The sequence below is a fragment of the Cervus canadensis genome, chromosome 33 (genome assembly GCF_019320065.1).
Source record: "Cervus canadensis isolate Bull #8, Minnesota chromosome 33, ASM1932006v1, whole genome shotgun sequence".
NCBI lineage: Eukaryota > Metazoa > Chordata > Mammalia > Artiodactyla > Cervidae > Cervus > Cervus canadensis.
In genome coordinates this window covers 32,847,257-32,863,553 of record NC_057418.1, presented here as the reverse complement: position 1 = coordinate 32,863,553, position 16,297 = coordinate 32,847,257, and the positions used below count along the sequence as shown (strand labels likewise).

General features: G+C 40.0%; 1 protein-coding gene across 2 annotated transcripts in view; it reads right to left on the bottom strand.

Moving 5' to 3' along the window:
* Positions 1 to 16,297, bottom strand: part of PACRG (parkin coregulated) — a 509,608-nt gene that overhangs the window by 435,536 nt on the left and 57,775 nt on the right. For both annotated transcript variants that reach the window (XM_043457379.1, XM_043457380.1), the window contains exon 2: positions 4,941 to 5,075. In XM_043457379.1, coding sequence (XP_043313314.1) covers positions 4,941 to 5,075 — 135 coding nt within the window. The remainder of the gene's footprint in view (positions 1 to 4,940; positions 5,076 to 16,297) is intronic.

The following is a 16,297-nucleotide window of genomic DNA, read 5'->3' as shown; positions in this document are numbered from 1 at the left end:
AACCATCTCCAAGAAAAGGAAATGCAAAAAGGCAAAATGGTTGTGTGAGGAGGCCTTACAAATAGCTGAGAAAAAAAGAGAAGTGAAAGGCAAAGCAGAAAAGGAAAGATATATCCATCTGATTGCAGAGTTCCCAAGAATAGCAAGGAGTTCCAAAGAAAGCCTTCCCAAGTGAACAATGAAAAGACAAAGAGGAAAACAATAGAATGGGAAAGACTAGAGATCTCTTCAAGACAACTAGAGAGACCAAGAGAACATTTCATGCAAAGATGGGCACAACAAAGGACAGAAACTGTACGGACCTAACAGAAGCAGAAGATATTAAGAAAAGGTGGCAAGAATACACAGAAGAACAATACCAAAAAGATCTTAATGATCTGGATAACCACGATGGTGTGATTGCTCACCTCGAGTCAGACATCCTGGAACGTGAAGTCAAATGGGCCTTAGGGAGCACCACTACAAACAAACCTAGTAGAGGTCAAATCTGAAGAGATAATGCTATTAAAGTGCTGCACTCAAAATGCCAGGGAATTTGGAAAACTCAGCAGTGGCCACAGGGCTGGAAAAGGTCAATTTTCATTCCAATTTCAAAGAAGGGCAGTGCCAAAGAATGTTCAAACTACTGCACAATTGTACTCATTTCACCTGCTAGCAAAATAACACTCAAAATCCTTCAAGCTAGGCTTCAACAGTACATGAACTTCCAGATGTTCAAACTGGATTTAGAAAAGACAGAGGAACCAGAGATCAAATTGCCAACATCTTTGGATCACAAAAGAAGCAAGAGGATTCCAGAAAAACATTTACTTCTGTTTCACTGACTATGCAAAAGCCTTTGTGTGGATTACAACAAACTCTGGGAAATTCTTAGAGATGGGAATACGAGACCACCTTACCTGCCTCCTGAGAAACCTCAGGAGGTCAAAATGCAGGTCAAGAAGCAACAGTTAGAACTGCGCATTGAACAATGAACTAGTTCCAAATTGGAAAAGATATATGTCAAGGCTGTATATTGTCACCCTGCTTGTTTAACTTATACCCAGAATGCCAGGCTGGATGAAGCACAAGCTGGAATCAAGATTGCCAGGACAAAATATCAATAACCTCAGATATGCAGATGACACCACCTTTGTGGCAAAAAGCAAAGAGGAACTAAAGAGCCTCTTGATGAAAGTGAAAGAGGAAAGTGAAAAAGTTGGCTTAAAACTCAACAGTCAAAAAACAAAGATCATGGCATACAGTCCAATCACTTCATGGCAAATAGATGGGGGAACAATGGAAACAGTGACAGACTTTATTTTTGGGGGCTCCAAAATCTTTGCAGATGATGACTGGAGCCATGAAATTAAAAGATGCTTGCTCCTCGGAAGAAAAGCTATGACCAACCTAGACAGCATATTAAAAAACATAGACATTACTTTGCCAACAAAGGTCCATCTAGCCAAAGCTATGGTTTTTCCCGTAGTCATGCACGGATGTGTGAGTTGGACCATAAAGAAAGCTGAGTGCCGAAGAAGCGCTGATGCTTTTGAACTGTGTTGTTGGAGAAGACTCTGGAGAGTCCCTTGAACAGCACGGAGATCAAACCAGTCAATCCTAAAGTAAATCAGTCCTGAATATTCATTGGAAGGACTGATGCTGAAGCTGAAACTCCAATACTTTGACCACCTGATGGGAAGAACTGACTCATTGAAAAAGATCCTGATGCTGTGAAAGATTGAAGGTGGGAGGAGAAGGGGGCAACAGAGGATGAGATGGTTGGATGGCATCACCAACTCAATGGACAAGAGTTTGAGCAAGCTCTGGGAGTTGGTGATGGACAGGGAGGCCTGGCGTGCTCCAGTCCATGGGTTCCAAAGAGTTGGACACAACTGAGCAACTGAACTGAACTGAACTGATTCATCTTTCATAGATCATTAACTTGCCCCTGAGAAGTATATAGAAAATTTTGCTACAAATATCTTGCAGAAGTTTTTTCATATTTACCAAGGAATGTATGATAAGCGTAGCCATCTCAAAGATGCATATACTAGTCTTATTTTTTCATTTTAACAATGATTCTCAGATAGTTATAGTCTCCTATCTGGCTATCAGGTTCAAGCATTTATTTTTAACTGAATTATCTTATCTTAATCTAGAGCAGCCCTGTCTAATATGGTAACCATGTGGCTATTTAAATTAAAATTAATTAAAATCTAAAATTTAGTTCCTCGGGCTCACTGGGGACATTTCAAGTGCTTAATGGCCACATATGGCTACTTGTAATGTATTAGACATTACAGATGAAGCACATTTCCACCACTGCCGAAAGATGCATTAGACAGTGCTTGGATCTTTAGCGATACCACGAGGGATACGCTAAACTGCACAGATTCTGCCATTTGGTCTGCCCTGTTGTTTTGACATGTGGAACAAATGATCATTTCATGTGCCCTAAACTATGATGGCAGTTCAGGATGTGGGTTGAGAAACCTAACCTTGCAAAGACATTTCTTGAAATGCTGATAAAGGAAATGGGTCTCCTTGCCACTTAATTACACACACCATTTCAGGTCTCACCACCACTCTCTCGGAGTCCTAGGGGTGTCACAAGGACTGTGGAGAGAGGACAGGGACTTTCCTGGGAATCAGAGCTACTCAGAAGTGTTAAGCAAGGGGCAAGCTAGGCCATGAGGTGAGAAGTTCGCTTGACCAGAGCTCTATCCACACACAAGGGAGTATAGTGCCGGGTCTGGGGCGGTTGTTAGTGTGGTTTTTTGCAGGGTGCTTGGGAGCCCTGCTTTCTTCAACATTCAATGTCCATTCCTTAGAAATGTTATCCTAAAAGAAGGCCTCTGGTCTTACGAAGTATCAGACGTTCCCCACAGTATTATATGTGCCAAGAAATAAATGTGAATAAATATGAGAGATAGCTCACAAGCCTGTGCTTAATAAGTTTAATGTTTTATCTTCAGCATTATAGTAGTACAATTGAAAACTGGTTGGCAAAGCTTTAAAGGATAGAAGTCTACCGGTAAGGATAAGATGTCTTTTTAAACGTATGCTATTATCCTACCAGCAGCAGCAAATAAATTGCTTCCTCTTTAATCTGACTTTTTAGCTTGCTGAATCACTACAATAGTCAATAGTAGCTTAAAAGAATTAATACAGCTATAAAAAAGAAAAGCAGTTTATATGCCATCTGACTGCTGGAGTACCAAAGATAACGCAAAATGATTCATGCTATGCTTTTATTATTTTCAAGATAAACTTTTTTTTTGTCTCTTGACATTTCTAGAAGTTACTCAAGATTATTCAAGCAGGTCAAAAAAATCTATGGATTCTTTTACTGACACAATTTTTATGTGCTAAAATTATGTAAAACACCAAAATCCACTTGTTTTTCATAAGGAAATATGGCATATTCTTTACTCGAAAGGAATCAAGTTCTTAAGAATCTCCACGTTACCATGCATGAATTGGTACATTGACACAAATGCAAAATCCATGTAATTAATCAAATACAAACCAACCCCTAATTAAATTTAAGATCGAAATATCTAAATTACTTATATTGCTATATATTTTTTCTCATCATGCACATTTTCACATAACAAATGCAAATTTTAAGACAAATGATTAAAACCAAGATAATAATCCTTCATTTGCCTAAAATACATGACAAAACTTAATAACAAGGACAACTTCAGATTTCCCTTGCCAAATAACTTTTTAATAATTCTAAGTTCAGTAACTGGATATTATGTGACTGCTCAAGATCTAGAAATGTTTGATAATTATGTGAAAACATTTAAAGACATACTAGAAATAATGCAATCATTTTTTTTTTCAGTTTTTCCAAAAAAAGAAGAAAAAGGTTAATTTTAATGAATCTTTCTAAGCTGTTTAATTTGATGAATTCTTCACTTTGATCATTTTTATTTTCTAACATAAAATTGTTACTAATTATAAACAATCCTGACATTCGCCCTTCAGACACTACTGTGGGACTTTTTTGCTACATGGATCAATTGCTAAATTCAAAATATTTGGCAAAACCTTTTTGTGCTCCTTAACCTGACGCTATGCTCACACACAGGCAACTGCTTTCCGGTCTTCGGGCAGAGAAGCCCTTTAAGCTGATAAATATCACCCAAAGCAAAGTCCTTGATAACAAAAAATAATTAAATAGCAGAAGCTGGTTAGAGTTCAGCATTCATTTTTCAAATTAAATGTAAAAGCCTTCTCCAGTTGAGAGATTGGCAAGTTTTTACAAATAACACCAGTGAGCCTTTTAGAAAGAAACACAGCCACATTAGAATGGAGTCATTAGGCAATACATTTATTTTGAAGCCAATTAACCTTTTGTCAGAAAAATGTCGGTGCTATAATGCTTTCGGCGGCGGAGGTCAGTCTCTAACAGAGCACGGATGACAGCCACTGCGCTGGCTGACACGTGCTGCAGGCGGGGATGAGGGCCTCCGTCAGAGCCCGCCTGCTTTTGTATTCCACTCTGCATTTCCGGGGAGCAGACAATCTTGACCTATCCATTTAGGTAATTAAAGCTTCCATTTGGAAGTGTCCTGCAGGAAGGTGAAATTTGGGGGGAGATAAATGGCTGTTGCTCTCTGCATCCAGCCACCAGTTCCATCATTTGATGGACTGCCTGAAATGGGCTGGAATGCCAGGTTCTCATAAAAATAGAGATGAATCGGTCAGCACACAATTCTCTAAGGCAAAGCAACTCTGTCATTTTCTTTTTCTGCAGGCTGTAATTTAATTGTTAGTCAAGGTGGGCAGCTGACACAGAGGGGCTTCCTCTAAGAGCTTACCCACCATCATCCACTCACCGAGAAATCACTCCAGCTTATTTACTCATCAGCCGAGTGTGTTTGGCACTGGGAGATATCACTTCCATAGCAGTCACAGCTGGTTCTCGCAGCTGTGCAAGGACTTACCTTCCACGCTATTTTGTTTCCTTTCGAATCATGTTCAAGGGCAATTGGGAAGTCTCCTCGTTCATAAAATTTTCGAAACGCTGTGGGTTTGGTGGGTCTTTCTTTGAATGCTCCTGCACTTGGAGGGCCTCTCACCTTCAAAGGAAAAAATAAAAAAATAAAAGTAGGAATCAGGTTTTAAAGCACATGGGAAAATGCACGATGAAAAGACTTTGGCTTTTATAAGTTTCATTTTGTAAAACGTTCTGGAAGACAAATCAAATTATCTTAATAATGGGCAACAAAAATCTCACAAACATTTGGAGAAAAAAAATTTATAATCACTGTTAAGGATTTACTTTATTTCAAGCTATCTTACAAAGTATTCCTAGAAAGTGTCACTTTAAAAATATTACTTTATAAGGAAGAAAAGCCTGAACTTTTGTTTAAGGCAAACATTTTAATAAAAGCAACTAAGTTCAGAGTGTTAAAACTTTTAAGATTCCTAACAACTGCAAGTTCTAATCCAAGTCTGATATACTTTGTGGAATATTCTAGAAATAAATTTAAAATATCACCTTCAAATCTTTCTATATAAATAAAATAAAAACAATATGTTCTCAAGGTATGAATATTAACCACAAAACCACACAAATGTGATAAAAAATTTGTTGTTTAATCGCTAAGTTGTGTGCAACTCTTTGGGAACCCAGGGGTGGTAGCAGGCTAGGCTCCTCTGAAAATTAAGTAATGATAAATGAGAGAGTTTAAAAAGAAAAATGGTGGTCTACATTTGATAACATGTGTTTCCAAAAAATGAACATTAGAAGAGATTATATGAGAATCTTTCAACCTGTCAAACTGATTTTTATCAATGAAGAAATATCTCATATTGAGCTATTCCCATTGAGTACAATTTTAAATCTGCATTATTTACATATGAACAAATTCATTAGGTTACAAACTTCAAAGTCATTAGTGAAATGTTTAGGAAATTATACTCCACTGTATTGTTCCATACATATAGTCTAAACATTATTTTTCTTATACCTCTTTATTTTAAAAAAGTAAATATTATTCATTTATTAGTTTAATAAAAGTAATTATTTTGTCAACTCTTAATATAACAAGATAGCAAATAATTTACCTATTATCTTAATATTTTAAATTATTTGACATCATATTAATTTTTAATATCTGTGTAAAAATTTTTAATTTTAACAAACTATATAAAAAATATATCTAACATAAACAGATAAAGACAAATACAGTTTATCTGAAGCTCACATAAAGACTAATGTTAGAAACTGAGTGGGATATTAAGAAATATTAAGATGATTAAATGCTGAAGTGGAATTGAGGAGTGTGGTAACACAAAGGGATTTATTAGGGTTTAAAATGATCTTCATTACATAGCACACTGTCCCCAGCATACGATTACATAGGTTACTGAGAAGACGCTGGGCAGTGGAGAAATAAGATTTCCTTTTGCTCATTAAAGATTTGGAATTTGGTCTCGTATTAGAATTATTAGCCACTAATTTCAGCCAAGTCCATCCAACTGTTAAATGAGCATGTGCCTACGGCATCTGAGCTGGATGCCATACAAAAGAGGCTGTTTTCAACAATGTTAGTATGATGGAAGCTGTAGCGATGTCATTCCCAGACTTTCGGGATTCATGGAACAATACATTTTGAATCACTTTTTTGGGAACTGATAAAGAATTGACTGATTTTTATTTTGCCAAGATGTTACATTTACAAAAACAATTACTATCTAATCTACCATCATGTCACTAATATAACTTCCAAAGGTGGTAGTACATAATCTAGGGAAAGAAAACGCAGCCAGCATGCATACGTATTTATAGAAAGTTATAGTGCTTCCCTGGAGGCTCAGATGGCAAAGAATCTGCCTGCAATGCAGGAGACCTGGATTTCATTCCTGGGTTGGAAAGATCCCCTGAAGAAGGGAACGGCTACCCACTCCAGTATTCTGGCCTGGAGAATTCTATATAGTCCACGGGGTCGCAAAGACACGACTTTCACTTTCACTATACTTCATAGTACAATAGTGTATATATGTGTGCATGTGTACGTGTGTGTTTATTATACAATACTGATTACTGGTCATTTCTTACGGTTTTGAAAAATTAACTTTTTAATGGATAAAGAAAACAGCTTTATGTATGTGTGTGTGTGTATGTGTATGTGTATATTGGATATTGTTTCTGCTGTTTAGTTGCTAAGTCACGTCTGACTCTTTTACGACTCCATGGACTGTAGTTCACCAGGCTCCTCTGTCATTGGGGTTTCCCAGGCAAGAATACCAGAGTGGGTTGCCATTTCCTTCTCCAGGGGATCTTCCCGATCCAGGGATCAAACCTGCGTCTCCTGCATAGGCAGGCAGATTCTTTACCACTGATCCACCGGGGAAGACCTATAGTGGATATCATTCAACCATAAAAAGAAGGAAGTCCTGCCATTTGCAAAGACCTGAGTATTCGTTAAGGTCTAAGAGAAATAAGTCAGACAGAAAGACAAATATTGTGTGATAACACCTTCTGGAGGAATCTAAAAGAAAGTCATGGAAACAAAGAGTAGAATGATGTCTGCCAGGGACAGGGGGTGTGTGGCATATGTTGACTGTCCATTTTTATTCACTTTACAACCTTCCTGATTCTTGGTGTGACAATTGATTTCTTTATTGAAACCTGGACACTGGTGCGTTGTGAAACTCCAGATCTTAAACCTTCTGTTTCAGCTGGTTTATGCTGGTATCTCTCTAGCAGAAAGAGCTGGGGGGTAGAAGTACTGGTGTCCCAGCTGGCTTCAGCTGGGGTGGGTGGAGAGAGCGCCTCGTCACTCTGGGTGAAGGTGGGAGCTTCAGCACCTGGGCCTGCACCACCACCGTCCTGGCAGAGAAGGGGAGCAGTGCCCACCGTCGCTCCCCACCCTGACATCACAGATGGAGCAGTCTCACTGCCAACGCACAGTGGTGAAACGCCTCTCCCTCTGACGCCACCCCAGAAGGAAGAGGGAAGAGCCTCTCATTACAGCTGGCTGGGGTGGACACACATGACGGTTCCAGTGGTCACGTATGGATGTGAGAGTCGGACAGTGAAGAAAGCTGAGTGCCGAAGGACTCATGCTTTTGAACTGTGGTGTTGGAGAAGACTCTTGAGGGTCCCTTGGACTGCGAGGAGATCCAACCAGTCCATCCTAAAGGAGATCAGTCCTGGGTGTTCATTGGAAGGACTGATGCTGAAGCTGAAACTCCAATACTTTGGCCAGGTGATGCGAAGACCTGACTCATTTGAAAAGAGCCTGATGCTGGGAAAGATTGAAGGCGGGAGGAGAAGGGGACAACAGAGGATGAGATGGTTGGACGGCATCACTGACTCAATGGACATGAGTTTGAGCAAGCTCCGGGAGTTGGTGATGGACAGGGAGGCCTGGCATGCTGCAGTCCATGGGGTCTCAAAGAGTTGCTGTGAGTGCTAGGGAATTTTTTTTCAATTTCAGTAGAGATCCACTATAATCTCTCACTTAAAAAATTCAGCTGCAACCATGATTTAGATTTCTTTGTCTTATCATCTCCTAACCATATTTCTCAGTTTTCTTTTAGATGCCAATTTATCATTTCTGCTGTTGAGAGCATGCTTCTCGTTTATCTGGCCCAAAATTTGTTTGAGATTAGGCATCTTTCTCCTTTTTCTTTGTATTTATCTTAAAATCAATTTCTCTTCCTTTTTATCTCTTATTCTAAATATACTTTATTTCTTTCTGGTTCAGAACTCAAAGTTCTAAATGTCCAAACTTTTCAGATAATGAACATATTGCTAAGATGCCCAGAAGGCTTTTTTTTTAAACTGTAATAGACAACTTATACTTCCTCTTTCTGCCCATAAATATTCATGGGCTCTCTACGAAATGATTCCATACCTACAATTCCATGGAAATCTTTACTTAATTTTACAAAAATTGTCCATGCTAATATGCAATGACTCAGCAGTGACAGAAGTTTATTATCTGTTATCTTCTGTTTTCATATTTCTGCCATTTACTTGTTTAAAAATACTAGATTCTCTGAAGTCTGCTATAGATCCATTCCAAATTAATTCCTGGAATCTCAAGAGTTACAATTTGTAAAACCTATTAGAATATTCCCACCTAAACTTGTTAATGCAAAGGGACATTACCTAATTTTATGCAACTACTATGTCATTATATCCTTAGATAATATTTTTTGTGTTCCAAATATATACCCACTTAAACCTTATAGAAAGATATACTATTTTTAATATCCCATGCATAATTCATTCCAACTAATTCTAAAAATCTGTACATAAAAAAAACAAGTGAAATATAATTAATCTCTGGAAAGGTAATAAAGGTATTGTTACTGGATATCACACAGTTGGATATAGCTTGACTAAATAAAAAAAAAGCAAAAAATATTGTTAAGGATCGTTACGTCTCATACTTATACAAAAACTACTCTAAATTTTATTTAATGTCTTAAGAATTTAATCTCGATTTATATAAATAATATAGAGCAAACAGGGAACCATAAATCAAACTAGATTTGTGGGAAAATGCAATTAGGATTTGCCCGAATGGTGGGGGCTATCCGTAAACCAATTAGGAAGAATGGATGTTGCAGCAGAATTCTTTTAATAAAATCTAATGCACTTGGGAACCGAGATACTGAATGCGCTTTGAAGCGACTACAGATGACAGCAGACTTTACATGCCTACATTTATTGAATGTGCCGTAATGGATTTAGGACTTGGATCACAGCCTCTGTCATAAGGTCACAAAACTAATAATAGTTAGTAGGAAGGGACTTAAGTTTCTCGAAAATTCCTCATCATGTACTTTGAAAGTTTCTTTTCAGTGGATCTGTGTTTTAGCATAAACTGAAAAAGCTAGAAAGAAAAAAAGAAGACTTTTACTTCAAGTGCAGAAGCTACCCTGTGTCTGTCTAAATGGTCCATTTAGCCAACTCACTAACACTGAGACAATAAAATGCAAAGACACTGATTTCCTAATTTCATTAGGAAACATTTCAACATGAAATTTTTTTAAATTAATTAATTTATTTTAATTGAAGGCTAATTATTTCACAATATTGTAGTGGTTTTTGCCATACATTGACATAAATCAGCCATCAACACAAAATTTGGATTCATAAAATCACTGTGATTAAGCAGCTGGTAGGTCAGAATTACACTGTTTCCGAGCTACCCAGGCAGCGGGATGTTGGCTCCAGGACTGGTGAATTCGTTGCCATCAGTTTAGATTTCTGAGTAAGGAGTAATGTAATTCAGTGACTATTTGCCAGTCATGATTGTTCCAATATATCAGAAAAATGCAATACCTCAGGTCTCCAAATAACCAGAAAAATACTTGCAAAAGATTGTGTGCAAACTAAGTCACTTCGGTCGTGTCCAACTCTTTGTGACCCTATGGACCATTAGCCCTTCAGGCTCCTCTGTCCATGGGATTCTCCAGGCAAGAATACTGGAGTGGGTTGCCATGCCCTCCTCCAGGGGATCTTCCTGACCCAGAGATCAAACCAGCATCTCTGTATTGGCAGGCAGGTTCTTTACCACTAGCACCACCTGAGAAGCCCTGCAAAAGATTAACAGTTAACAAATCTGATTATAATGGTAGGTAGGGCACCATAGCATTAACAAATGTGAGCTCTTTTACCAGGCTCACTGGTAAAAAAAAAAGTTTTACCTGGTAAAGTTTTTATAAGAAGTTTTAACAATATAGCAATTTAACAAAACACTGTAATAGTAATGTTTTTGCTAGTAAGGGCCAAGAAGGATAACAAGTGCCTTGTATTGTAAAATATACATATTTCAATAAAGATTCAATATATATGGACACACTGTGGAGTCCTTTAAAGCCAGGCCCTATGACAACAGTGCTTCCCTGATAGCTTGGTTGGTAAAGAATCTGCCTGCAATGCCGGAGACCCCAGTTCTATTCCTGGGTTGGGAAGATGCCCTGCAGAAGGGATAGGCTACCCACTCCTGTATTCTTGAACTTCCCTTGTGGCTTAGCTGGTAAAGAATCCGCCTGCAATACGGGAGACCTGGGTTCAATCCCTGGGTTGGAAAGATCCCCTGGAGAAGGGAAAGGCTACCCACTCCAGTATCCTGGCCTGGAGAATTCCACGGACTGTATAGTCCATGGGGTCACAAAGAGTCGGACACGACTGAGTGACTTTCACTTCCATGGCAACAGTGAGCGCTAACGAAAACTTCTAGGTGATTTGTGTGTTTAGTTGCTCAGTCGTGTATGGCTCTTTGTGACCCCAGGACTGTAGCCCGCCAGGCTACTCCACCCATGGGATTTTCTGGGAACAATACTGGAGTAGGTTGCCATTTCCTCCTCCAGGGGATCTTCCCCTCCCAGGGACCAAACCTGCATAGCCTGCCTCTCCTGCATTGGCAGGTGGATTCTTTCCCACTGTTAGTCACGGTACTAGAAGGCTGGGTTTGGGAAAAACTTAAAGGGGAATTACCTAGGGCACATCATTAATTGAATGAAGAGGTCTGGAAGCAGAGATGAGAGACGCTTCTGACTATGAAGATACAAATAATCAATTTAAGTTACATAAACAATAAACCGCCAAATAGAGAGAAGTCTTATTAAATCACTTACTGTCCTATCACCTTATTAATATGTTTATGCTTTCTCTCTAGACTTTTTCCAAAAACATGTATGCAAATACCACTTTTTCATTCTTCTGTCCTTTCTATTTAGCATACTTTTTCACTTAGTATAATATGTTTGGATGTTGCTACTGATACCAAAATTTCATTTTTTTGTGGCTAAGCAATAGTCTAACTATCTGCAATTGTACTTGAAATTTATATTATTTCTATTTCTTTTGCCTTTTGTAATTACATTATTCTAAAATTTTCATGTGTGTCATTTAATCCACATTTTATATTGCTTCCTTCAGACAGAATCTTCAGTATGAGATCAAAATTTGTATTTTATGATTCTTGATAAAATTATTTGCTAGTTAAACAGGAGAACAGATCTTCTGTTTTTGCCTCTTCGGGATGCTATAACAAAATGCCCTAGACTGGGAGACTGAAACAAGAGAAATTTTATTTCCTCAGTTCTGGAGGCTGGACATCTGAGATCAGGGTGTCAGCAAGATCAGGTTCCAGTGAGATTCCCCTTCCTAGCTTGCACACTGCTACCTTCTCACAAAGCTCACACGGCAGAGAGAGAGCGAGCGGCTCTGGGCTCTTTTCCTCTTACAAGAGTGTAATCCCGTCACAGAGACCTAACTCTCATGAGGCCATCACCCAAACAGTTTTTGTTGTTACTTGCTCAGTTGTGACTGACTGTGACCCCACGGACTATATAGCTTGCCAGGCTCCGTTGTCCATGGAATTCTCCAGGTAAGAATACTGGAGTGGGTAGCCATTTCCACCTCCAGGGGATCGTCCTGACCCAGGGATCAAACCCTAGTCTCCTCATTGCAGGCAGATTCTTTACCATCTGAGTCACCAGGGAAGCCCCAACTAAACCTAATTTCCTCTCAATGGCCCCACCTACAAACACTATCACACTGGGGGTTGGGGGCTCAACATAAAAGTTTAGGGAGGCACAAACATTCAGTCCATAATATCAATTTGGATTATGATGTTTAACAAGTGAGGATGAACGTTTTCTCATTGTAGGACAAATGCTACATGAATGTGTTTGTGAATGTATGTTCATGTATTTTCTATATCAAAATCAATTTGTGTGAGCTTTTTGTTGTTTTTCCCTTGCTGCTTTTAATATTTGTTCTTTGTGTTTGATCTTTGTCAGTTTGATTAATATGTGTCTTGGGGTGTTTCGCCTTGGGTTTATCCTGTTTGGGACTCTCTGGGTTTCTTGGACTTGAGTGGCTATTTCCTTCCCCATTTTAGGGAAGTTTTCAGCTATTATCTCCTCGAGTATTTTCTCATGGCCTTTCTTTTTGTCTTCTTCTTTTGGAACTCCTATGATTCGAATGTTGGGGCGTTTCACAGTGTCCCAGAGGTCCCTGAGGTTGTCCTCATTTCTTTTGATCCTTTTTTCTTTTTTCCTCTCTGCTTCATTTATTTCCACCATTTTATCTTCTACCTCATTTATCCTATCTTCTGCCTCCGTTATTCTACTCTTGGTTCCCTCCAAAGTGTTTTTGATCTCATTCATTGCATTGTTCATTTTTAATTGACTCTTTTTTATTTCTTCTAGGTCTTTATTAAACATTTCTTGTATCTTTTCAATCTTTGTCTCCAGGCTATTTATCTGTAACTCCATTTTGTTTTCAAGATTTTGGATCATTTTTATTATCATTATTCTAAATTCTTTTCAGGTAGATTCCCTATCTCCTCCTCTTTTGTTTGACTTGGTGGGCATTTTTCATGTTCCTTTACCTGTTGGGTATTTCTTTGCCTTTTCATCTTGTTTAGATTGCTGTATCTGGAGTGGGATTTCTGTATTCTGAAGGTCTGTGGTTCCTTTTTATTGTGGAGGATTAACCCAGTGGGTGGGGTTAGACGATTGGCTTGTCAAGGTTTCCCGGTTAGGGAAGCTTGCATCAGTGTACTGGTGCGTGGAACTTGATTTCTTCTTTTTGGAGAGCAATGGAGTGCCCAGTAATGAGTTTTGAGATGGGTCTATGTGTTAGGTGTCACCTTGGGCAGCCTGTATGTTGACATTCGGGGCTATGTTCCTGTGTTGCTGGAGAATTTGCGTGGTATATCTTGCTCTAAAACTTACTGGCTCTTGGGTGGTGGTTGGTTTCAGTGTAGGTATGGCGGCTTTTGGACGGTCACTTATTGCTTAAAGTTCCATGTAGTCAGGAGTTTTCTGGTGTTCTCAGGTTTTGGGCTTAAGTTTCCTGCCTCTGGATTTCAGTTTTATTCTTCCTGTAGTCTCAGGACTTCTCCAACTCTACAGCACTGATAATAAAACTTCTAGGTTAATGGCGAAAAGATTCTCCCCTGTTAGGGACACCCAGAGAGGTTCACAGAGTTACATGTACAGGAGAAAAGGGAGGAGGGAGATAGAGATGAGCAGGAGGAGAAAAAGGGGGACTCAAGAGGAGAGAGACAGATCTACGCAGCTGTCTGTTCCCAGAGTGTTCTCCGTATCTCAGACACCTACAAGGATTCACAGAATTGGATTGGGAAGAGAAGGGGAAAGGAGGAAATAGAGGTGTTCTGAGGTAGAAAACAGAGAGTCAAGATTGGGAGAGAATAATCTTCGGTTTAAAGATAGGGCTTCTCTTTTTTTTTGGTAAGGTTATAGTGTAGTGAAAATGAAAATGAAGAGTAGTAGAGGAGTACTAGAGGACTTTAAAAGAAATAAGAGAAAAAGAAAAATAGAAAATAAAAGAGAAAACGGAAAGGAAAAAAAAAGAAGAAAAAAGAAAAAAAAGGAAAAAGAAAAAAAACAAAAAAAAAGAAAGAAAAAAAAATTTTTTTTTTTCCCCTAATTAAAAAAAATCGTAAAAATCTATGTAAATGAAAGTTAAGGAGTAATGGGGGAGTAATAGGGAATTTTAAAGGAAAATAAAAGAGAAAAAATAAAAAAGAAAAAATATAAAAAGAAAAAAAAAAATTTTTTTTTTTTTCCTTACTTAGAAAAAAAAAAGTAAAAATATATCTAGGAGTTTCTCTGGAGCTGCTGCGGTCAGTGTGGGTTCGGCTCAGTTTCAGATAGCTCCTCGTTCCAGCTTACACTTCTCGATATCTACAGGGCCCTTCCGGTGAAGTCGGTGTTTTCTACAGGGATTTTAATCTGTTGCACCAGTCCCTTCTGAAGCGGTTCCCTTTGTTTATTTGGCTTCTGTTTGCCGGTCTCTTCAGAGCCTCATTTCCGCCCTGACACAGGCGGGCGGAGGTGGACTCTTATTCAGTTAGCTAGTTCCGTTGCGCTGCGGGGCGGGGCTGACACTGCGGGGCGGGGCTGACACTGCGGGGAGGGGCTGGCGCTGCGGGGCGGGGCTGACGCTGCGGGGAGGGGCTGGCCCTGCGGGGGCGGGCTGGCGCTGCCGGGAGGGGCTGACGCTGCTTTCTCCGTCTGCGCTGCTCAGGCTCCCGGCTGTTCTATATGGAGCGCGCCCCACGCTGCGCTAGGTTCCAGCCCTCGGGTGTTACACAAAAGCGCGGAAGGAAAAGCTGCGCCTGCTCTCTGTGCCTTCCCCGTCAGAGCGGTCCAGGCAGCGAGGGGCTTGATGGGCGCACTATCCCCAGGTGTGGCACACTCACTCCCTTCCGCGGACCCAGTCTCAGTTTCCGCTGACGCCAGTCGGGTGCGCGCGCCTTCCGCCCTCCGCGTCCCCAGCCCCAGTCCCCGCCCGCGCCGGTCGGGTGCCTGCGCCCTGTGTCTCGCCGCGACCTTCCCCTCCCCCCTGCCTCCTGCCTCCGGCGGGGCTGGGCCGGTCCGCAGCCTGCGACCTCTTCTTGGGACTTTCTCCGTCCCTTTGTTCTGTGAACGGCTGGCAGTGTGTTCCAGCCGGTTAATTTTCTCTCTTTTGGTCTCCCACAGTTCAAGTTGGCACCTCACAGAAGCTCCCTCCGATTGTCCTCAGGGCCCTCAGGCCCGGACCCTAGCCCAAGCAAGGCCGCCTAAGACTCCCTTCCCGGAACGGGTCTCCGTCCTTAGCTCTTTTGTCTCACTTTTTATCTTTTATATTTTGTCCTACCTCCTTTTGAAGACACTGGTCTGCTTTTCTGGGCGCCTGATGACCTCAGCTAGCGATCAGAAGTTGTTTTGTGAGGTTTGCTCTGCATTCAGTTATTCTTTTGATGAATTTGTAGGAGAGAAAGTGGTCTCCCCGTCCTACTCCTCCGCCATCTTGGCTCCTCCTGTGTGAGCTTTTTATATTAAAAGATATGAACCATATTTGCATTTACAACAAATATCTCATTATTTTGTTTTCCATTTTTACTTATTTAGCATTTAAAAGCTTTAAATTTTTTACAGGAAAGCTCTTTCTCTTTACTTGGTCTTCTTGCCTCCAGCTTTGCCTTGTTTAGATCACCCCTTTGTCTGCTGCACAATGAATATTTTACTTGACTAATTAAATCATATCTCTCATCTACTTAAAATCCATAAGTGATTTCCCATTGACATGCTACACAAAGACCTTTGCAAGCAGACTGTTGCTCTCCCGAGCAATCCTCTATAGGCACTTGAGCAAAAATTATACTAAACACTGGCAGTCCTCAGACACGCCCAGATCTTGTGGGTCTCCATCATTCTGTTTCCGATCAACCTGTATTCTCTCTCCACACTTTACTTGTTTTTATCCTCCTTTTTCTCCTGAAACTACTAACCACCTTCATGACTAAGCACCCAC